At 43.6% G+C, this 27,409-nt stretch overlaps 1 protein-coding gene across 1 annotated transcript; it reads left to right on the top strand.

Moving 5' to 3' along the window:
- The first annotated feature begins 868 nt into the window (after positions 1-868).
- On the top strand, positions 869-27,409 carry LOC117204274 (UDP-glucuronosyltransferase 2B20-like). The gene is made up of 3 exons (XM_033441528.1): positions 869-2,241; positions 8,163-8,382; positions 24,557-27,409. The coding sequence occupies exons 1-3, from the start codon at positions 1,119-1,121 to the stop codon at positions 24,852-24,854; spliced, it is 1,641 nt and encodes a 546-aa protein (XP_033297419.1). The 5' UTR covers positions 869-1,118; the 3' UTR covers positions 24,855-27,409.

Raw genomic sequence — 27,409 nt, 5'->3', positions numbered from 1 at the left:
TCGATTTTCAATTTTTTATATGTGGGACGGCAAAGTGAACCATAGGTTTAATTCTGTAAATAACAAGTACATAGTTCTACATTTGGAATTTGGACTGTGACAAATCGATAACGAAAATATCGCTTTTTGCAATAAGTCATATGGATAGCTTCAACTATGCAAATAACAACTGCAATTATAAAATTATTATGTCTATTATGTTTTAACAACAACATAAAATGTTTTTAATGCTAATGTTTACAGTAGATAATATTCACGATACTGGTATCGACGTTTCGTCAAACCGTAACCGAATGGCAGTGCATTTAAAACTTTGGATTTATTTAATAAAGCTTCTGGATTTTTTAGAGTTATTAATACATTGAAAATTCTATATTGTTAATGTGTACAACTTCACATGTTTGATCTTCATGTCAGCATTATACGATATCATCATGATATATCATGATATCAGCAATATGTGATTACAATTTCTTGGACATGCAAAATGAATTAAATTTATTTATCCTCTGATCGTAGACAAATTAGGTTTGTCAAATTAGTAGATAAAATATTGAATATCGCCGCGTGTCCCAAAATACTGTACTTTTTTAAATTAAAAACGTTAACGTTATTCGAAAGTAACAGTAGTTAACCGCATAATAGTAAACGTCAATAAATTTCGTCATTCGATAGACTTTTTTTGTTTACCATCCTCTTTCAAATATTTTTGATATTAATAGAACATTGTTATGTATAAACGATTTCTAATCGAATTGTACACTAAAGTGTTATATACTTGTGAATAATAAAAAAAAGAAAAAAGAAAAGAATGAAATGTCATATCGAGTTAACAAGCATGTGATATACTCGTTAATTTCGTTTGTAGATAAAGTCGAGGTCATGGTCAAATTAAATTGGAACTCCCGTTAAAAAGAAATAGAACTGTTCGAAGTGACACAGGTTTTGTAGTGGGATCTGTGGATTCAGCGGCGAATCTGACGTCGGTAGAAGAGGAGGGATATACATATAGCCAGTTCTCGAATAGTAGTCCGTCAGAGTACCGATCATCTTTCGAAGAAGAAGAAAGTTAGTGTGCGTGTGTCTGAGTCCTAGCGAGAACCAGAAACTGTTCAATCATGTGGATTACTGGAAACCGAATTATTTTTTTACTTTTCCTGGTGGTTCTAACGTCTTGTTCAGACGCTAATAATTCCACGGTGCCAAAGAAGCAGCTGAAAATCTTGGCAGTCTTTGCTCACCTCGGTAAGAGTCATTTTGACGTGTTCAAACCGCTTCTTGAGGAGCTAAGCCGTCGAGGTCACGAGCTGACGGTAATTTCTCATTTTCCAAGAACTGAGAAGGCGATCGCGGAGGAACCTTTGCCCACTTACAAGGATATTAGTCTGCGAAATGAGAAACTCGGTGTGTTTGTAAACGTGGTCGATCTACATGCGATTGACAGTCGCTACTTTCAAATATTTACTGATTTATACATGCTGTACACTATGTCGGGACTGGTTTGCGATATTGCCCTGAAGAATCCAGAAGTAAAACAGTTGGTCGACTCTGGGAAGAAGTTCGATCTGATGCTTGTCGAGAGCTTCAATACAAACTGTTTCATGGTGCTGGTACACAAGTTTAACGTGCCTTTTATACAAATATCCACTCATCAGTTGATGGCATGGGCCATCGATGATTTAGGAGTCTCAAACGAAGCCAGTTACATACCGTCGATGTTTACTCGATTGCCAAGGCCAATGAACTTTTTCCAAAGAATGATAAACGCGGTATCGGCATTCGTAACAACGATGGTATTCCGCACGCTGTTCAATTGGCGCGATTACTCCGTGGCAAACGAATTTTACGGTCCGGGAATTCCGGATTTGAAATCGATCAGTAACAACGCATCACTCATGTTCGTCAATACGCATTATTCTGTTCACGGTGCTATCTCGTTCCCGCCGAATGTGATCGAGATCGGTGGAATTCACATCTCACCGAAAGTGAAACCCTTGCCACCGAAAATTAAAAAGTTTTTGGACGAAGCTCACGAAGGTGTCTTGTATTTTAATCTCGGCTCGATGGTGAAGACGGCCTCGATGCCGGAGGACAAATTGAAAGTGTTTATCAAAGTTTTTACCTCTATACCTCGAAAAGTGATTTGGAAATGGGAAGTGGATGGCATACCGGATAATTCTGGATTGGATAATTCCAATAACGTCCTTATAGAGAAGTGGCTGCCTCAGTACGACATATTGAGTAAGTATGGTACTTTATTCCCTTATTATCTTTTTTTGCTATGTTTTTCTAGTCTTCACTGATAGTTACATATTATTACTACGATATTTGGAAATGGTATTTGGAGTAACCTATAGCGGGATAATAGAGCGGCAAAAGTCAGCCTAGTATTATGTGAAAGTAACGACTTGTAGTATCGTGTTCGATGCGAGCGTACGCGATGCTCGTTTCGTTGATACGCGGGCATTAGAATCACGTTTCATCGATAGGTCTCTACGTTTTCTAATAGGTTGCTCCTTACTGGAACAGTATAATTTTACAAAAACTGTAGAGAGCTTTCGCCTCTAAAGGGTTTATCCGCATTTTCCACTTTATTCCAATACAAAGGAAACTTCTATATGATCGTTATCAGATATAGGCTTTACAATGCGACGTTTCGTCGTTGCATAACAATATACAAGCTACTTGTCGTTGAACGAGATAAACAATGAATCATTGTTTGTTCCATTAAAATTATCCGGTTATTCGCATGCCTGCGTTTTCCGAACTGTATCGGCACGCTAACGAATTCGAATGTCTCGTTCAAATTTTTCGTCGCGTGCACGTTAATTTTCATTTTTACCTTGTTCCACAGCTTTGACACGATATGCATAATTACAGTGAGCAGTTTGACGGCGATTGCATATATTGAAGCGTGGGTCGAAATCTAGAAACGTCTTACTTACGAACCTTTTGCCATTGTCGTTCATAAGTGGTCGATAAATAAATTAGATTCAACGAATTACAAGGTCGATTTATCTTTGTGCGCCTGATACAGTCGAAAGATTTAAACTGTTTATTTAACGCTTCTCCCATTTGGAATTTTGCGAGTCAGCATTGCCACTTGTGCCATTATCAACGGTCGAGTGGATCGCATGAACGCGTTGTTTCTTCTCTCGATCGCTTCTATTTAGACTGTTACTCCATTTTTCTTCTTCCACTTTCTTCTCATCGAAGCTAGAGCATTGCCTTTTACACGGTGCGTTGGATATAGCAAGCTTATAGATCGCGTTATAAATCGTGTTGGAATCGGTTTGCTCAACGGTGCGGCGTACAGATCATGCAACGACGCGACGTTGCGCGAGAAATGGATCGGTACTAGGAATCGAAATTGAAATTCCATGCCGCTGGATCGAGCTAATCGAAACGGCCCTTGGAAATCGCGGCGAAATATAGGAAGCGTATTTTGGGTGAGGCAGCGAGCCGATATTTGCCATAGCGCGGTGGCCGCGATGCCGAGCATCAAAAGGTTTTGAAACTTTCAAAACGGTATGCATAAAGGAGGAGCTTTCGTTACCTCGAAATGATTTCGCGTCATCGATGCCCTATGTGTTATGCGTACACGCGTCATCGTCGATGATTGAACATCAAATTATTTTTCGATCTCGAAATTATTTCGGCGCGTAGGATGACATCGCTTTCGACGCGGCCCTGATCGACTCTCTGTATTCGATTAATCGTGATTACCGTTTGATATAACGTTCTCTCGAGCAATTATCGGTTTCTCGTGATATGCAATATTCCATGAAATATTTCACCATCCATGATATTTCGTACCGCGTGACGCAGTCCTGGACATCGAAGGAAACGATTTGAAACGTTGTCAAAGTCGAACATTCACGTCCTCGGATCGTCTTCCCTTTTGGCTTTCTTCTAGAAGGTAGTTATTTCGTCGAGGGTGCGGTAATTATCGCATCGAAAGGGCAGTCTTAAGTAATTTCTTCCTGGAACCGATGTGGTTGCCAAAGGAGATCCTTCTAAAGGACGTCGTACTGTCCTGTCAGTCTCGAATACAGCAGACCCTGGCGCGGATGTTCTTTCGACGAATTGGTTGGCCAAGAACGAAGACACGGGACCATCGAAACTCTAACAGTAAGTAGTTTCGCAGCTCTTGGCCACTGTCGAGTGAAATGACATTAATTAGGCAACTCACTAACGACCTGCTGGCAACATAAATCACCGTTAAAACCTCCGACGAAGGATACCTTGGTGTCGCATTGTTCATGTCGGTTCTTCCATCCTCTTCCGCGATGGAACTCTATACTGTAACTTGGATACTAACGTGGTCGGCCTTGTGTCATCGATCTCTACTTGATCACGCACACATGCTCGTGAACCTTTTCCTCTGATAGTGTAAAAGCCACACGTCGTCCGATGTTGTTGTTCGATTACGAAATTCCTTACGTAGTGGAATTACATCACGTGCGTTGGTCATATTTCACCGAATAATCTTGCGCGACAGAGATAAGCTTAGTCATCTTTATCCATTGTTCGTATTTTAAATAATTTTTGTTAGTCATGTCATGGGTGCAATTACGATATACGCGATCGAGATGACTATGTATATTGGGTTTTTTATTCTCACGAATAATGACACGTGCACAACACTGGGATAATATGCCTAATATGCTTGTACATTTTCTTATTAATTTCACAACGGGCTCGTCGTATGTCGTAAATATACAATTTAGATAACCACGATGTCTGCGATATCATTCGTGACGTAGATGTGTATTACGAAATATCATTTATGCCTCCTTTTCATGCATCTAGTCGTCACATTACGTTACGTTACACCGCCCTGCCTTCTGATCAAACCTTACTTTAGGATATGGATGGATCGGCGTATTATGTAAGTTTTGTTTAACGCTATACGATCGTACAATATTATACGTACAGTCTGCCTGGAAAATAAGTTAACGATTGACATCTATGAATAAATAAAGATAATAAATGTTTAGTAACAACGTGAATTTTAGTAACATATTCTTTTATTTACTTATATTACTGAAAGAAACAAAACAATTATTTGTTCTCATATTATTAAATAGAGGAAAACAAGTAAGGAATGTCTATATCGTTTATTATGGCAGTATCGAAAAGTAAGTTAAACCTTCGATATTGATATTATATTACAAATTTTCAACGTGAAATATTACAAATTTCAATCAAATGAATATCGCGTATGAAATTATTTTGCTTTGATTACGGCTTTAAAGAGTTCTGTTACGCTCAAATTTAATATGCTTGTAAGATTCGCGTTTGTGCTGTGCCATTCTGATTTTGATGCATTTATAAAAATATTTTTAATTTCTCTTGCATTATTCGCAATGCTACAAATGTTTGTTTCGTTCCGAGACGACTGTACATCGTCGAGATGCTTATTTACGGCCATTAATCGAGGGTTCGTTGTCGAACGTTGTTTTAGAGAGATCGGTGTCAAGACTGTAACGATCGAGTTTTTCGATGGCTGGACGATTGCACAAGATGGGCAGCCTCGATGGTCAGATAATCTAGCTAAAACTAGCGGCAACTCGACCGGAGGCTGGGATCGATAGCTTTAATTTTATTATCTCTCTTCGTGATCGGTGTATCCCGGTCCCGTTTCCTTCGTCTCCTTGCAAGCGTGGTCAGTGGCCATCCCCCACGGTCTTCGTGATCTTGATAAGATCTGTGGCTACGCTTTGCTCCTACCCCTGCTGCTTCGCACGCTTTAAACGGCGCACGCGAAATGGTGCACGAGTCCGCTCGTAACTTACGGTAAGGGTCGTTCTTATAAAACCGTGGAAATCGTTAATCCTTGTCCTTTAATTGGCGCCACGTAGCCTCCCCCGTTCGACCATGGTAACTGCACTTTTATCGGGCAAGTTTGTAACGACAGATAGGAGAGCTATCGGGCGAAAGCATCGTGCAAATTTAGCTATACTTTCGAATTGAGAAACTCGCTATCGGCGAATTTTATCCCTTTCGAAGATCGGGATAGTTTAATCGGAGAAGATCATTCGAATAAATAGGATCTGCGATACATTGACTCAAAGGCTTGTTCTAGATTCTAGATCGTGGAACGGTTCTGTGTCCTGTTTGCCATCGATCTTGTCAATTCGCATAGAACTCGCTAATGTAATTGACTTTAGAGGCAACGATATCGATGGTATGGGAGATGTGTTGACACGCAATGCCCTCGAGTATCGCATTTAACGATATAACGACAGGGATGAAACGATAGATTACATTACTCCGAGGAACAAGGAGCGGAATCATTCTATCGAGATCCACTTTATTCCTCTTGCTTTCCATTAAGGAATAGGGTATACTTCTTTGCTACTTGTACGATTTTATTGGATTAAACTAGTCAGGCCGTCGCACCGTCCGGCAATGCTAACTCTTTGGTGATATACCGCTGAAATTCCAAATACCAATAGCAATACCAATCGCTATTCAATTTGTCCCAGAAACTTATCTTCTCGGTGAGTCAACGGTTCAGATAACTTCATCAAAATGGGTAAATTATCAATTTTTATCTTATATCAATACTACTAGATACGGTTCTGGGTTTGCGTATATTTGATATTCGTAGAAGACGACGTACATCATCCCTCGAGTATGGTTTGTCATAGTGAAAGGTGAAAGGTCACTTAGATCTGACCTTTCAGTCTTAACGCCTTTAAAGATTCGCCAGTTCCCTTAAAGTTTTTCAGTTTCGTTCTTAAAGCTTCGTTCAAGCCACTTAAGTTTAGATATACATTCTTTTACATAGCCCATTAGTAGGTCAGTAATTTTCCGTCTAGCGGATGATCGGATCGTTCAAATCGAACGAATAAAATACCCCTTTTTTATCTTATATATTTCTTATTTTACAACGATATCGTTTATAACATAATCAACCTGATACAAGATATATTACAACACGTACTCTCCTACAATAAGAAACAGCTCGTTGCTCTCATTACATTGGTCTTACGACTAGCTCAGCCCATAGACGGCCAAATATCAATTCTCCGGAGGGGTGGGCTTGCCGACGGTCGTAAAACACGATGCTAGCTAGCATCGTCGAGGAAATACCGTGGCGTTATTTTCTCGTTACAGCGACGCCGTAAAAATGTATCTCGCGGCTGACGGAAATCTCGAGCAAATCGCGCGAACGCCCGACCGATTTTCTCTCGGTCTCCGGTTGTCGTATTCCCGATGTCGCTCGCAAAAATTCAGACCAGCCCCCGATAGATATCCTCTGTCACGTATCGACGCGCGCCGATGCGACGATGTATCGAGCGAGCGCGAAACCTCGAGAGGTGCTCTGCCGTGGAACCTTCGCCCCTCTAAACCACCCTTACGGTTCTGCAAGGCGAACGTAACTCCTACAGCTCGTCTACATCTGTACCCAAATCGAGAGCGAGGGGAAAGGGATACTTAGGCGTCGGGGGACCGAAGGGTTGCTACAACGGGTAGAAGATGGTGGGAGGTGTCGTGTGGTAATGGAATTTGACATTAGGATCGACGCCGGAGGAGGTATGGAATCCTGTATGGCAACGGGGATGTGGCAACCGCCCTCTTATAAAGGGTGACTCCTCGCGATAAACGAGGATGACAGGAATTTTTCAGCCGAATACTCGACACTGGGATTTATTTAAAGTCGAGAAATTCCCGAGGGCTCGTACACCTCTGCCTTATTATACCGATTTCTGCCAAAATACTACTCATACTACTCTAATCATTTGTATCGCGTATTCTCAACGTTATCCAAGCGATTTCCTTTCTATGAGATCATTCATATTTTACATTTTACACGGCGATCGAATGAAATCTAACGTTTGATATTTATGAATAGGGACACGTCACGCTTCCTCTTTTCATCGTGAAACAAGAAAGGGGTAGAATACATATACGTGTCGCGGTGAATTCGAGGCATGGATTTCCGATATCGAGAATCGATTTCTACGGACGTATGGCTTGATTTCGGTTTGGTTTTGACGCTCAGCTTTTACAGCCATGAGAAACGATTTAGTTTCTCTTCGATCGATTCATTAAGTGCGAGTTTGAATGGCTCGTTTTATAAATGAATCGACCGAATACACGAAACTGAATACATCGAACGAAACTGAAGCAGGTTTTTATTTACTTTACAGATCATCCAAACGTTAAGTGTTACTTCGGACACGGTGGTCTTCTCGGTTTGTCGGAAGGAGTTCAGAGCGGGGTTCCAATGGTTCTCATGCCTTTCTTCGGTGATCAATACCAGAATGCGATCGCGGCTCAAGCTAGAGGCGTCGCTTTGGTGGTGGATTTCGTCAAACTGAACGAACAAACCTTGAAGCACACTTTGGATGAAATATTCAACAATACCAGGTACGTTTCTTCATCTCGTTTATTCGTCCATGTCGTCCGATTGCGTATAATATTTAGACAGGGGAGAAAAAAAAGCGTAGAATTTTACACGTAAAATCGCAGATCACTTTAAGGTTTTACGAAGAATATGAGAATATTTCTTTTAAAAGATCATTGAGCTATTTAAATCTTCGCGTCACAATAGTCGCGGCTATGAATGGGTGGAATAGACGTAATTAGTTTCACCTTCATCGGCACGTCCCGCGGTCGAGGAGACACGGATATCCGGCAAGTGATGCGATGAATTTAGAACGTCGAGACTGCCAATGATATCGATAGGAATATTTAATGCTACGTTGGCACGATAACAGACCGGTTGATCGCGGTGACAAGGAAGTCGAATCCCGGCCACTCATTTTCCTCTTCTGATAAATCAATTTCTCTTACGAATCCAGCCTCGTCCAAAGTGTCAGCTATGAAATTCTCACGTGAAATTTCGGCTGTATCGAATACCGTCGATGTGTCAGAGATGTAGAGATAAGATAGGGAATATATGGAGAAAGAAATAGAAACGAAAGGGGACAAAGGAGGTAGAAAACAATGAAAACGTAGACACGGCGGTGGAGGGAGGGGGGAGGGACACCCGTGACAAAAAGGAAAATCGTATAATCTGTCCGGATATTCGGTCCGTTGAATATCTCACGAACTGTCCGGACGCTCGGATATCCGGGAAGTGCATCGTCGTTGTAGCACAGGCGCCCCCGTTAATCCGTAACGCGGCTCACTGGCGTTTTTCCACCCTTCTCGTTCCCTCTTTCAGCCTGCTACCGATCTCGCCCAAAACCCTCTGCCCTTGTCTTTTCACCGACGTTTTATATCTCGTCTTTCTTTTCGTCCACCCCTTCCCTCCCTTCGCCGTTGTTCCCACACCTTCGGTCGTGCCATCCCTAGCCGGCAGGCATCCCATTTTTTCTTCCTTTCTCCACGTCGTTGGCCGACCCCGGTCCTAAATTCAAGGCACGAATTGCGGAAAGAGCGGACGTGTTCTCCGGATGGTTCTCGTCCATCGACAAATACCCGGGCTGGTCGTGCAGTCGGGCCGTATCCGACCGGTCGCATGGGAAATTTCACGGCCGCTAAATGTTTCACGGCGCGAATCAACGCTTGGTGCCCGCTGCGTCGATGAGGACAGTGGCAGCCGAGATGAAATTAAATTCTACATTATTCAATGGCTGCCCCCACGAATAACTTGTTAACCGCACGGGTCGAGTCGCGCGCCACGCCGCTCGCGTTCGCGTTTACGGACGTCACGACGCGACGCCCCGACCGTTTTCCCCCGTCCGAATAATTGGTTGACGTTGAATTTTTCAACCGGTTGCGGTACACCCGTGACACCGTGTCGCTGTGAAACGAACCTGTCTACCTCGCTACGCCTCGTCTACCAATGATTTTTCCAACCCAAGCTTCTGCCATCCTTCGCGGAATGGAATGGAACGGGATAATGGTATGCTTTGTCTCGGTGTGTACTCTCTTTCCATCGCAGGTAGGAGGGGTTTGATGGAATAGTAAATTTGTCGTATTTACAGTGACGTAATTTCACCGCTACGATGTTACAACATTAACTGTGATTCGTCGTATGCGCTCGAGGGTCGGTCGAAGGAATAAAATATAGAATTGTGTTTTCTCGACCTTCGCGAGAAGAAGAAATCGGAGGCATCGATTAGAACGGGAATGGGAAACTCGGTGAACCACGATTTAACTGCGAGGTCTTGGCATGCGAGTCTCGCGTCGGAGGATGAAAGCGGTTTAATAAATCAGTACGGATATGAAAGCGTTGGCAGCTTCGCGATCAACGGAGCCCGGCTACTGTCCCGGTAATTACAACCGTCTGGATTTACGAGCTCGCTGTCTTGGACCTTCGACAGGGAGGTAAAGGGAGGATCGAAACAGGGAGATGGTCGCTATCCTACGCAGCGCTGTGACAATGCAGGTGCGATTGTATCCTCGTTATGCAACGCCTTGAATATTAATTAATAAATAGATTCGAGCCGCGTAATTGGATGATCGCGATTTGCATGGTTGTTACGTGATCGAAATATGGGGCTGGGTTAATCGGACGTTTGACGCTTGCCCAGAGCATCTCGATCCGACGTCGTTCGGTCGAGAATTGAACGTGGGACGCGATTCGCTTCGACGTGCTTCGAGAATTCTGAATTCATCGTGAGACTTTGTCTTTTTCTGATATTTCATTGGCCAGAATTTCATCGTCGTCGCAATGTAAATTCCCGATCGTGCAGACAGTCGTTCGTGGGATTTACCTTTCGATTGAATGATCGTCGTCGATGCGCGAGTCGGCGTCGATCGAATATGTTCGTCGCGTAGAACAGAGGCTAAAGGTAACGACACGGTGAAATGCGAGAGCAATACTGGCGTTAACGTTGTTCTTCCATGGTTCGCGTGCCGCCGCGCAATTGTTAAGCGCAACGTCTCATGCACGAGTGATATAAAATTAACGAACGATTTGGAAACAGTGTTAGCCGGGGTTGCTCGTTGTCGTGCCGTGTCGGTTGCCGTTGTGCTCGCGTAATCACTACTTCTCGGTGATTTACGGCTACGGTTCTTGTACTTCAGAGCAACCCGAAGTCCGATGTAAGAAAGTCGTCGCGGATAAACGTAATAATGCTACGTTAAACGATGTAATTCCTCGAGAAGAAACTCTGCTTCCTCGAAAGAGATACCATATCGGTTTATCATTGAGAATCTTTGATGCTGTAGGATTCGTTTGAACGTCCATGGAGCCACTAAAGACCGACCAGAATCGTGAAATTCGAAGATCGACAAAGTCAAAGTAGCAATCATCAAGTTGTTTCATAGATCGCGAAACACATCGTCCTTTGGTACTTCGGATGATAGATGCGATCTTAAAACGTTATAACCAAAGTTATATTATTGTCTGTGGTTCGCGACTTCTCGGAAAGGAGAGACAGGATGAGAAAGAGAGAGGGTGGCCCGTGACCCGTGTCACCGACGTGCAGCTTGTTCGATTTCCAGTTCTCCTTTTGGATACCGCGAGGCGATGCGAACTGGTCATTCAATTCCCAAAGATCTCTGCGCATGATTGCGCTTGTAAGCCAACTTCGAGTTACAACCATTCCTATTGAGATCAAACAGCATACACGGCTACTGGATGTAGTCGATGTCAGTGATGGTCTCTGTTGTCCGTGGCTCTTTCCTCTCTCCTCTATCGTGTACCAGGGGCGATCATATTCAGCTTGTAGTTGTAGAGCACTAACTGTGAGATCGTAACGATTCCAGGGTCTTAGGTTGGACATAAACGTCGCGGAAATTTCGTCGAATTTATCGAGCCCTGGAGACATTCACGGCGTTCTTCGTCGCAGCTCGTGTTTCCACTTACACACTACCATACGATAATACGTTCTTCTCACCTCTGCCACGCCACCTTTTTCTATGAAAAAGTCGCTCTCTTTCTCTCTGTCTCTCTTACTGTCTGTTTGCCTCTCCTCCATCTCTCTCTCTTTTTCTCGTGGTTTCGAATTATGGACGAGGGAACACGGTTTTTTTATATAATTAGCGTAGCTACTTTGTGTCTCCTCGTTAATTTCCCTCCAGCCAAAGAAGAAGAAGCGTTACAAAGTCGTATTTAATCACGTGTCCTCGTGTTACTAGCTGCGCGAAAACCACTTCTTCCTCGTCCTTCGTTCTCTTCCGTTGATGAACGAAGTTCGAGGGTGATATTAAACGGTGCTATCGAATTCGTCCGACTGCTCGTACGAGGACTTCTCGCAGGCATCATTCGAGGGTACCGTATGTTCTCCAAAATCTACACGCGCACGCAAACATGTACTTTGCAGTCAAAGAAGACAGTATACTTACTATATACGTGTGCAGGTATACTTACGTATGTTCGCGTGTGTATGTGCGGTCTATGTACGGCGAGGCGAGCAAGCTGCCACGTAAAGCCAGTAGTCGGGAGGGTGGTAGGGTGGTAGTCAAAGTTTCGACAGTTTGTAAGGAGGTACGAGGCACGCCCCTGTTCCTCCGCTTCTTCTTCGGTTACGGCTGAGGGATAACATAGTACAGCTCCGTCGTCAAGTTAGCCCGACACCCGATTCGCTCCCCTTTCCTTTTCAACCCCTTGCCTCTCTCATCTTCTTTCCGTTCTCCCAGCGACGCTTTGTCCTCTGATTTTTCGCTTAGTTCGCGCTCCCTATTTGACTATCTTTCTTCTCCGTTTACTCTTCCCTCTCTTTCGATCTCCCCTATCTCTCAGCCTCACCTCGTCCTCTTTATTGCCCTGTTGTTCTCGTTCTTATTCTCCCCGGAGCGTAACCCTTTCGCTAGACGAGTCTTAGTTCCTCGACTATGACGGTCCGATCGGCATGGATGCCAGTCCCCGCGGCTCGTTTACCGACCGTCCTTTCGCTCGGATTTATTCGAGAGGCGAAGTGTAGTCGGAGATTCTTATTCGTCGCGCGCTAGAGGTTGGGTATCTTCTTCTTTGCGAGACTCTCTGTGGCTTCGACGAGTGCTTTGCCGCACCTGCTTGCTCGCAAGGGACGCGTAATGGCCGAGCGAGAGCACAGAACGGATTAGAGAAGGAAAAATCGGTCAAGAGAGAAAGCGAGAATCGCGAGGGAAGTGTATAATAGAGAGAAGGGTCGAGAAGGGCTGGAAATGAACAAGGCCGGAGACGCTGCGTAATGACGCGTGGAACGTCCCCGGACGAGAAAGTAATTGGACGCTTGCCGGGGATAACTGTTCCGTCTCGGTGTGCCGCTTTGATGAATGAGGTAACGTTCGATAGTCTGCGTCAGTCTGCGAGTAACCGGAGAGCACCCAGAAACTTTGCTTCTGATTGATGTTTCTTAAACTGTAGAGTGGAGGTTTGTAAAGGAACTACGCCCATTGAACGATCTAAACGACTTGCGTCTCCCGCAATGGCGTCAAAGAATACGTTCTCCAACCCCGGAAACTAGATCAACGTTGAATAGACTCGACGAGTTTGCTGTATCGAATGAGAGAACGGCTCCAAGGATCGAGCACAATGCCTTGTAATTGCGGGAATCTTCGTTTTTCGTTGAAATTACGTGCTCGCTGAGCACGAGATGGAAGGATTTGGCAGTGCAGGATGTTAGTTTTGTTTCCGTGAGAGGCAGGTTTCACTGCGAATTCGATAGTTAACTCGACTTAGGCACGAAGTTTCACGAGGGTATCGTTTCCCCCCGTAGGTAGTCTCCGTATCGGATTAAAAAGTTGCTTATTTGCAAATGGAATTTTCACGTCTTTGGTATTGCATTTACCGGGAATATATTTCGTTGTGGAGTTATAGGAAGTCCCGGGGCAAAAAGCCGGCTTTCTCGGATCCGCTGAATTTCATTATTTAAGTTACGTGTACGGGTACAAGTGTTTGAATAATGCATTTGGCTCGATGTACACGAAAGCCGCATTTAGAAACCACCCTAATACAGACGTAGGCGAACGTCAACCTAACATCTTTATACCCAGTCTCCTTCGACAATCGAACGTTACTTCGATAGTAATTGATGTTAAAACTGTGCCGTTGGTTTATTTTTACCGGTGCATGATAATTAATTGAGGCGATATTTTCGAGCTTGACAAACAAGATGAATTCAATTCAGAATTTATATAGTACGTCTTGAAAATCTTCTGCAATTTTAATTAGAAAATATATTTTTCTTATGTAGATATAGTTGAAATCACTCGTATTTTTAGTGGGATAAAAATCGTCGAATAAAGACAGTTAAGACTACGATTTAAATTCTTTTTAATCTTCTTCGGTGAAAAATTACAAACGAGGTTCTTAAATTCCCTTGAGGGCAAAAGGAAGGAAAGAAGCGTGCTAATCGAAGTCTCTCATTAAGGATAAAGCTTTCTCGTAGCATCTCACAACTTCGAACGAAGGCGTATCGAAAATCTCCAAGTAGATACGCTAAGACTCTGATCTTGTTTCGCAGCGAGTTTCTTTTTCGTTCGGTCACCATTTCGCTTCAGTTCGTTGAATACCACCTTCCATTTTCTTCGTCGCGTTCTAGCATTCGACCGATTTATTAAGCTCCATATACACGGCTAATCTTGACAGACGCCTTTGATCTTGTAATAATCGAAACTTCTGAGACGAATTCAATTCTCCCGCGAGAGTTTCTTGCTCTCCCCCCCTCTCCTTCTCGTCTCGTTCGACCGAGAGCGGGATTTACTTCGCTGAATGAACATGCTTTGGTGAAATTCGTCTTCTCGAACGATTCGCCATCGCTGCGAGAAGTACGTTGCCGAGAATCGAGCGAAATTAAACTGTATTTGGCCCGACATCGTGTCAAACGAGCAACTTTTCTTCTCCAAACGTTCAACGAATGTTGCCCTCTCTTCTGGTAGAGAACCGCAATTTTCCACCCTTCTATGGAATATATTTTCGTTTAATAACGTTCTGTGTCATGTCGGTCTCACGTATTCAGAATTGCATATGTGCCATTGATGTTATATGGAAATGGAAAACGTTATCAACCTGCCGATGTATTCTCAGTTTGTTTTCTTAAATCTTTATTTGTTTGTTTATTTATCTCTTCAGTTCTACATTCATAAATTAATACTAATATTATTTTATTTACCAATATGTTATCGGTTGGACTACGTAAAAATTAGATTTTTCCAAAACAGACGAAACTATCGAAGGAATATGGAAAATTATCGTAGCTCGTGTAGCGATCAGAACCTGTAGAAACGCATCGGAATATCCGAGAAAAGAATAAGATTTCCGGATTTGGATCTGGTTTTATCATGCTCCTTTCTGCACCCTCTGTCGCCCCCGCTGGCCGTCGAAATTTTCTTCCCGAGACCATCCCCCTCTTCGCGTTACTCGGCTCGACTTATCGAGTTACAAAGACGTATATCGTCGGGAAGCGATTGGATTTTCCCAACCACCGTCTAGCACCCGACGAAGAAGCCTCTGGGGAACGAGATCAGGGTTTTATATACACGCACATATCCACGTGTCTCTACGTGTGTAGACCTGTAAACTTGTCTTTGTGCATACACGAATGTACACGGCGTTTTGTATAGGGTGTTTCATTTTCGCGAGACACATTCTTCAAGCAACTGGTGAGCGGTGTTGCTGTATCGAAATCGGATCGCTGTCGTGCCGGAAACGCGAAGCCAAGAATTATCGGCTCTCGCTGCGATTAGTTGGGATGATATGGCGTTCTCGCGTGTTATTATTACGGTGATGTAGCGACGGGTCGTGGTGGTCGATAGGGAATCGACCGAGAAAAAGAAGAAGTTTCTGGTTCGCTTTAATCAACGTAAGTTAGCGATGACGGAGTGAATTTCAATCGAGTCGACGCGCGGCAAGCTTGATTTTACAAGGTTATATATGGGACGAGGCTCCGGGGAGGAGCTCGTGGATCGACAGAATCAGCGGAATCGAAAGACGGCCTGCATTAAGCGACCCGGTCGTTATTAAAACCGACCTTGCTTCGCTGTAATTTCTGTTTCATAGCTGGCGAGTAATCCAGCCGTGTTTCTACTTATTTTAATTATTTTCCACCAAAATGTTCGTTCCTTTTGATGGGCTCAGTAACACGACGGTGATGCTTTTGTTGTTTGAAATAAATATTTAGTAACTTGCGATTAGATTCGAAGTTTCATTCGTTAAGTGTCACAGTCATTTGCAAATTTGTTCACATTATTTTTATAGTTTATAGTTTATCATTTCCCTCGCTATTTCTTCTTCCACGATTCTCTACGATTTTATACAGTTTGGAGGAATTGAAGCATTTATAGCGCTCTGGTAAATTACCGTCCTTTAAATCGTTGAAATTCTTTCTGGGAAAAATCTCTGATTTATCGTGTTGAGCTGCTGCAAAGTATCTATTACTCTACTAATATATCTTTTATATTTTTTAATAATGATACATTTAAACAACTTTCATGCATCGTTTTAATGTTCGATCCTTAATAAGTTAACTGAATGCGTGACCAATTTCGTTCGTTGATTGGACAAACGTCATGCGTTGAACATGGTGATGGCGGAAATACATATATCATTGGAAATGAAAATATCGGGAAACGAGCAATTTCCATGTCTCGTAAATTCCTGCCTTTAAAATTCTTATATAATACCATCCTCGCGCTTCCCTACAGAGTTAATATGAAACGTTCCAGTATCGACTCTGATTAATTGATGCCGGTGATAAAATCGAGTCGGTGATTCCGCGTTATTCTCTTTGTCTCTCTCCCGCGGGAGAATATTTCTTGCCAACAACTCGTATATTTTCCAGTAGATGTTTCACCGGAGTATTTTTCCGGTCTTATTGCTCTGAAATCTGCCAAGGAATTTCGATAGCACGAGATGGCGAGCAAGTACGAATACGTAGATTTTACATCCCTGCCTCACTGCTACGCGATAATTTAGAATCGTTGCCACAGACAGGCACAACTTTATGCATCTACGTTGCTTGCCAACGGTACCGCCCACCTTTCGAACTCGAAATACTTATTTGGAAGAGTAATCGCCTGGAACACGTCTTCACCCGGATCGGTCCTTCCGGTTCTGAGGATCGCCGTTGGTCAGACTCCTCCTTGTGCACTCGTTTACTTAAAACGAGAAGAGCCAGGATATACCAGCTCGATCCAAATGGAGCTCGCGTTCAGCGGATAGCTCTGATTCACGAAATTACTCGAACATCTCGTTCGTGCAATCAGATTCGTCTGCCATTTTCACCAATTCGCGAAATTATACCCCAGGAAATATGAATCTTTTCTTCTCTTTCCTTCTTCCCTTTTACGATTATCCTTTTCTATGTGTTCCCTGATGAATCTTCTGGCAAATATTTTGGTAAATCTCTTGGTAAATAAGTACAACAACCGCGCGGAAGTTACCGAATAATTAATACTACAACGTTAACAGTCGTCCGTTCCCGTGATCGATCAAAATGTTGATCGTTCGCGATTTGCTGCAGAGTGTGTTCCGATTAATAAAAAAATAACTCGAACGACCATCTACTGTTGTGGGATATAACTGTTGAATCTAGTGTAGTGGTGAGTATTCTTTAATGAACGGTGAGCTCAGGGCTACTTATCTTCGGTTCCGAATGTTCGTACATGTTGAGGTTATTCGGTGTGTAAACAGAGAAAACACGTGGATAAATTGTAAGGTAGAAAATATATTTAAATAGAAGTGTAATAAGTAAAAATACAATTTGAGCTGGTCCAGATCCGCACGCTAGCTGTGTTACCTAATAACTGAAAACCCCGAAGCCAACGTCGCCTGTCTACTGTTTATGGCCTGACTTCGTCGCAGTCTTTTGTCTACGCGCTGTCGATGGCTTCAGTGCTTGAGAAAACTAAAAAAGACCAGATGTAGAGTTTTCTTAGAAGTGGTAACCACTTCAACAGTACAAGTTTGAAGGACGTCTAGGGACTATGATTATCAAGCTTCCGTGAACTGATCGCTATGAGAAATAAGCTATTTTTGACGATGCTAAAACACTAAGTAAAACACTACTATAGTTGCTCCGATGCCTCGTTCCCCTTCTGCTCCTTAGAATTTCAATTTGTACCATGAGCGGAGCTTGAGAGGAGGCCCTTAACGAATTTATTTTTGAAAAGTGACCAACCTCGAGTCATTGCCTCTCAGTGCGCCAGAGGTGCGATACTTGCTTGGAGCGGGGATTGTGAAGTCGGCAGAAGGGTGGTCCCGCTAGATTAAGGATCGGCACTTGGAATTACCAACGGCTGTTACCGAGGTTCAAACTGTTAAGTCCCTCTGGGATATGACTATGGTACATACTTGCAAATGTGGAATCAAACAAAACGACTGGTATTTGACAAACAAAGTTTCACTAAGACCCGCACGTGGGCTACAATTTGGCCCGTTCAAGAAATTTAAGAAACGACAAACAAAAGATACACCAAGATTCGGTGTATCATAAAGTTAGCCCATTGTTCTTCTAGCAGCACTTGTAATATCGATCAATAATCAATTACACAATACGTAATACATAATTAAAAAGAGTACGATAGCTAGAGAATATTTAATTATTCGTTAATTAGTCAGCAACCATAAATAGATCGGTCACCAAGCTACACCTGTGTAAACAACAATACATCCACTGCGAGTAACGGGGTCGTCCAAATATTTGCAATCAATTTAGTACTCAATGAAGTGTTCATGGCAAGTTTTTCGCGTAGCAAATTAGGGATTTCCCTGTATCGTTTTTAAATAAGAGACAGGCTTACGAACCTTTAAATACACCACTGGTGGTAGATCATCCGGAGGCAAGGCATCAGAAAGGTTAGCCTGAGAACTAGTTAATCTTTTTCTTAGCCCACAGAGACGCAAACCGAGAGCGTGATTCGCGGGACGAGACAGCAGGATGGGTAAACTTTTATTAAAAATCTAATTGGATCGGAGCTCGAGGCCTGAGGGCATTTCACCGGATGTTCCCCCTGTTCTTTCTTCTTCCGGCATGCTACGCGCCTCGATAAGTACGCGTCTAAACGAGAATGTGTTCGCTCTGCTGTTTCATTTCTGACCTCGCGAAATTATCACACGATCGTTGAAACTTTTTCACATTTTAATATCTACGCGCATCTTCTAAGAATTGAACTTTCTTTAAAACTAGTCGTAGTCCTTTACAGTAGTTGAGATCAAGTGACTTGAAACTCGTTTACCAATGTAAGTTCGATATTTACACGATTTGAAATATGCTTCGAAGTTTCTGTGTTATTGGTCGAGTAGTTGGAAATACTTTCGTTACATCCAGTTTCGTTCGACATTTAACCCGTTTAAAAGTCACAGTGATCAATCTCATAAATTGAAATTTTCCATTCTTTCCACTTATATCGTATCACATCAATTTTCTTTGTCTTCTACACGTTAAACTCGCGAATGACGAAGCGAATACATTGGACTGATTTTTCATTATTATCGTCTCTTTTGTAATTACCCCCACAAAGTAAATATAATTCTGTTTCACCATCATCGGTAGCAGCATTATTGATATATTTCACATTATACGTACACTCGACGTGTTCCACATGGACTACGTACGTATTTCGACAGAGGAATAATACTTACGTTAAGAGGAAAGTAAATTTGAAGGTAAAGTTGTACTGAACTCTCGAAAACAAACATTTTTAATGCTAAATCGTGCAAAAGTAATATTTTTTAACATGCTTCTACTAAAAAATATCACTATTTAACTCGCCTCTCGATAACGCTTGTACGTTTTCAAACACGACGATCAACTGCGTTCAATCACAGGTTGCCAAGCGAAACTCGAATGCGAACCTGTGTTTGATTTTTGCTTTTAACGAAATATTTTACACTGTCGCCGATTGAGTTTGTTGTTACTTGCCGAGATATTGCAGTGCCCCGTGTTAAGTGCTGTTCTATATTAGGTAACGTCATCCTACAATTTGTAGTTCCATCATTTAATGCGATTAGATCGTAAACAAGGTAAGAAAAGGCTATTTTTACGAGAGTGATCCAGTAGGTGATTTATTCGTGTCCCGCTGCTGTGCTCATTCGCAGAAACCGCGCGTTCGAAAATTAACGGCCACGTATGTCAAACGGATATCCTGTCCGCGTAACGCGCCAGCGACTGTAATTGAGGATTTAAACGTTGTTTGTGTCAGGTGCGAATGAAACATACCCAGTGTCGGACTTTTCTGTTTCTGGCCCAATTAGTTGGGGTGCCGTAGGCCATGCGCGTCGAATCATTCCCGCGGTTGTTTGTTAAGCGTTTCGCGGTCCACGTTACAGCTGTATCCCGTTTCGCGGACGAAATAACACGATTATTCGCCAAACTTGAGCTAGCCTTCGTGCTTCGCGATCGTCTGAAGCGATTTTCCCTTTGGTTTGCTGTTAATGCGGTAATTCGATTATGGACGATTCTTCCAACGTAGCATCGCGTTTTGTGGCGATTTTGTAAAGACGATGCAGGTGATTCAGGAGATTCACGTTGGAAGAACGCTAGGACCGCTAACGGCTAAAGTGTGCAACAAAGAAATTACGAAAGATTTGCAAAGGAAGAAATAAACCTTTATGCGCGCATTAAACCACAGTAAAAATTTCCGCAATATGCGCACGGTTGGATCTCTCGCCATTAGAAATATAAAGAAATTCGCACGGCATTGACAGCGCGAAATCGACAAAATGACGCAGCGTCGTTGATCCGTGCCGTGTAGCCGCGTGGTAACTTAATGACCGTGCAGAAATTTCACGGTGTAATTGCGTCGCGATTTGTAACGCAATCCGAAATTTATGCTTTATAATTTAGAAGACGGCGCCGCGAGAATCCTGAATAATGCGCCGGAAGATAGGTGTACGTGCGCGAGTTCGGTTACGCCGGCTAATTGGCCGCTCGAGAAGGAGAGCAGGCTTCTCGGTTCGCCGCGATAACGTTACAAGTCGGAAAGTAAGTTGGTAAGGTGTCGAGGAAGCTAGTGGTAGTGGCAGAATAGTGGTGGCGACGTAGTGGTCGTAGTAGAGTGGCGATGTGCGACAACGAACCCTGGAATCGTAAAGTAACTTCGAAGGAATTACGAGGGGACGAAAATTACTTTTCGCGCGGACTTGCTGCCGTCCGCCACGAATTTCACGGGGGCGTCTGATATAACGCGTCAATGTAGAAACGAGGGAGCTACTGGAATTTTCGTAGATCATTTCGCTCGATGACGATGCAGTAGAATTACACCAGGACAGATATAGCAAAACGTGTGTAGAGAATGTCAAGAGATTGACGATTAGGTACTTTTAGTATTTTATTATTGAACAAAAACAGGCCAACTTTTCGATCTAGTTTCGGCTCTAGTTATAGTTTGTATCGTTAAACTGCAACGCAGTAAATTATCGACTCAACGGGAGCAAACTTTAAAAAAATTTAACAGGGAAAATTAGTTTTCCTCCCTGGCGAGAAAATTGCACGAGATCGACGGTCGCGTCGACGAATATTTTAATTGCGCGTATGCGATTGCATATTCAGCGAAGCTGGACGCTACGTTGGTGGCTGTGGTTTATTCGTAACTCGTTCCCAGAGAACTTGCAGCCGACAAAGGACCCTAGTGAGATCCCGATAACCGGAAGTCTCATTTATTACGTGCCTCTGCACCTTCCGTGTTTCTCGCCAACAGCGAATTTTTCCGCCACGCTCGAGCAACCTCTGTTTTAGCCTGTTTTCACACCTAGTCACATCACGAATACGTTAGTAAAGCCTGGGCGAAATAAACTGGCCCTTTTTTGCTTTGCATTCGTCTACCTCCTTCCATGGTTTATACATGGTTAATTAGAGTGCAACGCTCGCTCCTGGTCGTAGACAATTTTATCTTTTCCCTCCCTTTTTTTTTCTTCTACTTGGTTAACTCGTGTTCTCGAAATATCATCCCTTAATTCTGTGCCCGTGCTATTTCAAGCTACGAACGTGGTATCATGTTACTCGATGTTACTTTATCTCGTCGTAGAGGTAGAGAAATCAACGCGTATTCGTGAGAAACAATCGCATTTACCGATACTTGTAAACGCTTGAACATTATGCCGAGCAAGAGGGCAAATTTCACGTATTCCACGAAATACTGGCACGAATAGGGTGGAACAAAGTAATTCAGCCGTAGGTAGGACAACGGCTGCAGCAGCCGTTTCTACGGCGGTGGAACACAGTAGTAGAACATGGAGGAACATCTTTCTTTCTCCGTTTGCAATTAGAATCCCCAAACCGAGTAATTCTGCCCGCGCAGGGTGGTCCGTGTGGATGAGTTGCGGGTGCACGAGTTTCGGAACGGCGAAGTCGCATCGAGGGAGCCGAGCACAGGCCTCCCCGAGTCCCTGCGATAACGTTACAAGTCGGAAAGTAAGTTCGTAACGTGTCGGGGCCGCTCCAGCCGGAGCGACAACGATCCCCGAGATATCGCGGGAATTATGATCCCCCGGAGATACGAGTCGGCCTCAGAAATGGGGATAGAAATGGTTTCTCGCGTAACTTTCGCGACATCTGCCTTCGGACTTTCCCGGCTAAATAAATTCGCTCGTTTTCCGATAACGCGAAACCCATCCTCTTTCGAACTGTCCCCCCGATCTCTATGCGCGGAGAATCACTGGAGCGTACGATCAATTACATATAGGTTAAATAAAAGAGAGATTTAGTTTGTTCGTTATATGGGTCTTTATCATCGGAATGAGACTTTGGCAAGATTGTTTATTGCGAGATACGTGGAAGGGCCGAGTGATCGAGATTAAGGGATGAAAAATGGGTATGAGGGTGTCCGCGTAGTTTATTCAGGGAGAATATATATCAATTGCGCAAAAGTCTGAGAGACTATCTCGTGTAATTTCATAACTACACCCTTGGGAAATATTTCCACATAGTGTTAATGCATAGAAACGAATCTCTAAATATTTTCTTCGTGTAGCTCTGCTTGTTCGTAGTTTCCTTTAGTTCTAAAACTTGTTCGAAACACACCGATAAATAAAACATCGAATTAACTACTTTCATATTCTTACCTTTTCACATCTCGCGGGATAATATAATAAAAATTTCTACAATATCGCACAACTCTTTCCCCTGGATGAAGTGAAAATGGTAATATCCCGAGGATTATAATCAGACTCGATTTTTCGAAATATCGCACGCGATACATCTTCAACGACTCCTGATGGTATTACGTTGCATTATATTCAGCTCGAAAGTGACACTGAGCCGACAGCGAATCATCGATCTTCGATTACCGTGTCTCTGTCGAATTAGTCGGCTTATAGCGAGCGCGTTTTCAGGTTTGCGTTCTTTTTCCAACTTTGCGTTAGTTTTCATTCATCCCGCTTTCCCCCGCATGAAAATCCTCCCTCCTATCCCGTCCTCTCCGCTTTCTGCCGGCAATAAATTAATTCCCTTCGCGCAACGTCTGTCCGACACCCTGCGAAACATCGTGGCCTGTCCCCGCTGGTGGATGGATTGTGCGCTGCGTTGACGGAAGGGACGTCGAACGCGCTTAAAATTGATGGTTAATTCAAAACCACCGCAGGGCTGCGACTGAATTTGACCGAGGCAAATAACAGGGGGACCAGGTTGATTCGCGGCCTGCAGCTGTAAACACGAATAATGGAGAGTACCGATTGGTAAATTGTGTGCTCCGGGTCGTCAGGGCTGGTTGCGAGCGCGCAACCCACTCTCTCCCTCTCCCCCCTCTCTCTCTCTCCCGCTCTCTCACTCTCTTCCTCTTCATCCGTTTCGTCTATCCACTAGCGTTTCCCTGGCCTCTGTTATTCCTCTTCATCCCTCGTTTACTCCATCGTTGTAACCTTTTTCTCTCTTTTTTCCTACTCTTCTCTCTAATTTTTTTTTTTTGCGTCTATGTTTCTCGATTGGTGAACCCGACATGGTCCACGTATGGTATCTCCAGGCACGCAGACAGTGCGGACAGCGCACGTTTCGAACGGACACGCGTTTCAACTCGAACCAACGACTATTCTTTTTGCTTTTGTCGAAACGGTTGCAACGGGTTGTCATCGATACTGGGGTCGGAGTTGTTTCCGGGTGAACGATAAGCGCACCGTTAAAAGCTCTCGGAGATATTTATAAAGTATCCCGCGGCATCTTTTCCCGTTCGCCGCGATATCGAGTAGCGGATCGATCGGTATATTGCATGAATTATTCATCGAGTCGCCGGCTATTGTATCGGGCACGGTTGTTAAAGTTGAGGATAGAAAAAACACCGAACGTTTGCGTCACCGGTGACTTGCTGTGCCGTGGTAAATGGAAACGCGAGCAAGTAAACGCGCAGGAAGTGGAAAGTCGTTTGGTTGTATAGTCTGATGCGACCGGGTTATTACGATCTTCTCCTTTCTAGCTGAAAAATTTACGTTATTTCGTCTATTCCGTTAGTGTTATTCACTTATTGCCTCTGTTATTTCATACTTTTCCGCCGCTGCTGAAATTTCATTTTGCCGAAGAACGACAGGAATTTTTTCCAACCGGTGTTTAAGCAAACAAAAACAAAACAGGAATCAACAACGAATGTTCAATGAAAATAAAAAGCAGAACAATTGCGCCAGTAGCGTGATCGATGCAACGTGACAATACGTCGGTGACAACGGAAGTTAAATTTACTAATTGTTATAAACCTTAATCTACTCGATGTTAATCGCGGTGGCCCGTTTCTGTTACAGGTACCGTGAAAATGCCAAGAAGCTTTCGAAAGCTTTCAAGGATCGACCAAATACTCCGTTAGAAACAGCAGTATGGTGGACAGAATACGTTGGTCGGGGAAATGCTTCTCCATACATCAGGAGCGAGGCAGCGAACATGTCCTGGTGTCAACGCAATCTCATCGATGTCATGGTTACATTAGCAGTCCTTGCCCTGCTTAGCCTCTATGTTTCATACAGAATATTGAAATGCATTCTGACCAGAGCCACGAAGAGACAGGAGCAGAAGAACGGAGCAATGTCGAAGAAGAGAGATTGATGGCTATGCCGTTGGAAGCTCTAAGACGACGAATAACGTAAAAAATAAACAAGATACGAACGATGTTTTAGAAAGTGTACGATGGAACAAGGAGACGACGAAGTTCACGAGACATATACAAACATACCTCGCATCCATATATCCTTGATTTAACGCGGCTAGGAATGTTGCATCGTAAAATTTTCCTGCAGCTTTCGTTAAAACAACGGGTCGATCATGCTTGAAGCGAATTCCGACATGGTGTACCGACAATAGCCAATCACAGAGTCCTTTTATTCGAGCTGGCGTCGGTCGATAAATTAAATCATCAGCGTCCGAGAGCGCGTGTTCGTAATTCTGATTACATCGCTCGAGAGGCGGAAGTCTGTGGCAATTTTCGCAGACGCTCGACTCTCTGTGCTCCTCTTACTTGAACAACTGTAGCTATTGAAACAAGGACCGAGGGTAGTAGAAATAGAAGTCTGTGACTAAAGACAGACAGCGTTACGAAAAAAAGGTAACCTTAAGGAGAAACCCGGAAGAATTCGGGGAAAGAAGTAAGAGAGGAAAGAAGAAGAGAGGAAAGGAGGAGAGCGAGAAAGGAAACCAGCTTTGCGGGCATTACTGGGTATTTCCCAGGTGGCCGAGTCACTGACTGCGTCAACTGGCTTTGGCTCTCGCAACAACGGCAAAGGGAACAACGCAAGGAGAACGACGAGGCTTTACTGCGACGAAGAGGACGGTTGGAGCTGCGCGTTCACGGATGGAGGCAACAGTCCCGGGGAACCAACGGTGTACTCGACTACGCGGAATATACAGCTCGACGTTAGACGAGCTTGCTTAAAGAAGAAGGAGGACGAGTCAGCGAGGACAACAAAGATGGATCACGTCTAACATCGGCGGATTAAACGGGACTGGATGGATGTTCGCTTCTATTCGCCCGCGTCTCAGTTTTCCCTTCACCGGTTTCAGCCTCTTTCCACGTCGCGGATTTTCGCATGAGTGCCCGAGCAGCATAAGACACGTGGGATCGGCTCATGAAGATACAAACGAGACGATAAACGCGAAGAGGTTCTCTCTCGTCTTTTACGAGATAAGCGTCTGGATAAGTCGACGTCGTGATCGTGCCGGTTCCTAACTCTTATCGGGATATTCGATAAAAACGTATCTCTTTAAAACAGCTTATGACGAACTGTTTTTCATTTGTTTGCTTTTGTTAGAAAATAAAGTTTTAAGAAGGATTTTATGAAGGACAAAACGATAGACAGATTATTCGGATAGCGAGTATATCGTGGATGGAATTCTGTAGTTACATGGATTGTTGGCCAGATTATCGAGGAATATTATAATAGATCGTCAAATGCTTTCTCTCTGTCCATCTCTGGAAGCTACTAATGCATCGGAACAGAGTTCTGTGGTGCTTTCAGCCGCAACCGGATCCCCTGTTTCAACGGGGAGGACGGATTGTTTCGTACTTGCGCCAGATTGTGTCAAATATTTACTTGACAAAGTTTGCGCGGGCACAGCCGCAAAATGCGTCGCGAAACATTATTCCACTGAAAAGTGTATACGCGGATTCCTACGGGGTGACCTACAGTTTGTCGAGATGAGTTTGAAAAAGGACAGGTCGGGAGATAGAAAATACGCGTGTATTCCCAGTCGTCGCGGTTTTCGCGTTGTGTAGCTTCTTTTTTCTCATCGTTGTCCCACGTTTCGTAAGCTTTTATAGTCGAAAAGCGACTCGGGAACCGAACGAAACGAAACGATTGTCAGTGTATGTCGAGGATTGGAACTTCGTTTCGCGCGAGGAAATAAAGTTCCTTGCATAGCTGTGCCCGATCGCGGTTGTTATTTTTCAGTGGTCAAAAATTCCAGTGTTTAAAGAGTGAAGAGGAAAACTCGTCGTTTCGCTGTCGGTAGCGTGGTCGGTCGGACGATAATATTTATTGATGACGAGACCGGAGCCGTTGCGATGAAAGTTCGACGGATCAGCTTCAAAGGGGAACTTTTCTTGGAGCAGTCTCTTTGGACGGATAGGAAGCTTTTAAAAAAGCGATTCGAGACGTGGACCGAGGGTCGAAGGGGGCTCGAACGCGCGCGGACTAGAGGAAAACGTACTTTCGGCGATACGGTACTTTTTCTACGGCGCGGCGTAATGGAATGTAAAGTTCCCGATTAAATTGCGTCTTTAAGCGATCCTCACCAGTGAGATATTTTTTGTGAAAATATAGCCAAAGTAACCGAGAAATATCGTTGGCACCGTGTCGATCCACCATCGGCGTTGTTCGCGAACTTAAAAAGCCCATTAACCGTTCGAAACACAACGGGAAAGCGGGATCGTTTTCCTGCGAGACATGTTGTTATAGAAAATACTTTTTCAAGTTATTTTATCATCGAAATACGGTCGTTGCGTACTATGATGTTTCACGGGAGAAGTTCAATGGTTCCTCTGTCTTGTAGACTTTGAACGATCTATCTTGGATGCATTGATTGCAGCTTGTGTGTGTGTGTGTGACTTTCTATTTGTTATCTTGTTACATTTATAATTGTTAATATTTCAGACTTGTTTACTTATA

Source organism: Bombus bifarius, unplaced genomic scaffold (genome assembly GCF_011952205.1).
Source record: "Bombus bifarius isolate JDL3187 unplaced genomic scaffold, Bbif_JDL3187 scf7180000007977, whole genome shotgun sequence".
Lineage (NCBI taxonomy): Eukaryota > Metazoa > Arthropoda > Insecta > Hymenoptera > Apidae > Bombus > Bombus bifarius.
This window is presented reverse-complemented; position numbering and strand designations above follow the sequence as displayed.

Bases quoted from the DNA above. Each gene is read 5' to 3' on its own strand.
- LOC117204274 (XM_033441528.1), top strand. From the start codon at position 1,119: ATGTGGATTACTGGAAACCGAATTATTTTTTTACTTTTCCTGGTGGTT. The intron at 2,242-8,162 runs GTAAGTATGGTA...TTTACTTTACAG, and splicing joins GCCTCAGTACGACATATTGA to ATCATCCAAACGTTAAGTGT. The intron at 8,383-24,556 runs GTACGTTTCTTC...TTTCTGTTACAG, and splicing joins GAAATATTCAACAATACCAG to GTACCGTGAAAATGCCAAGA.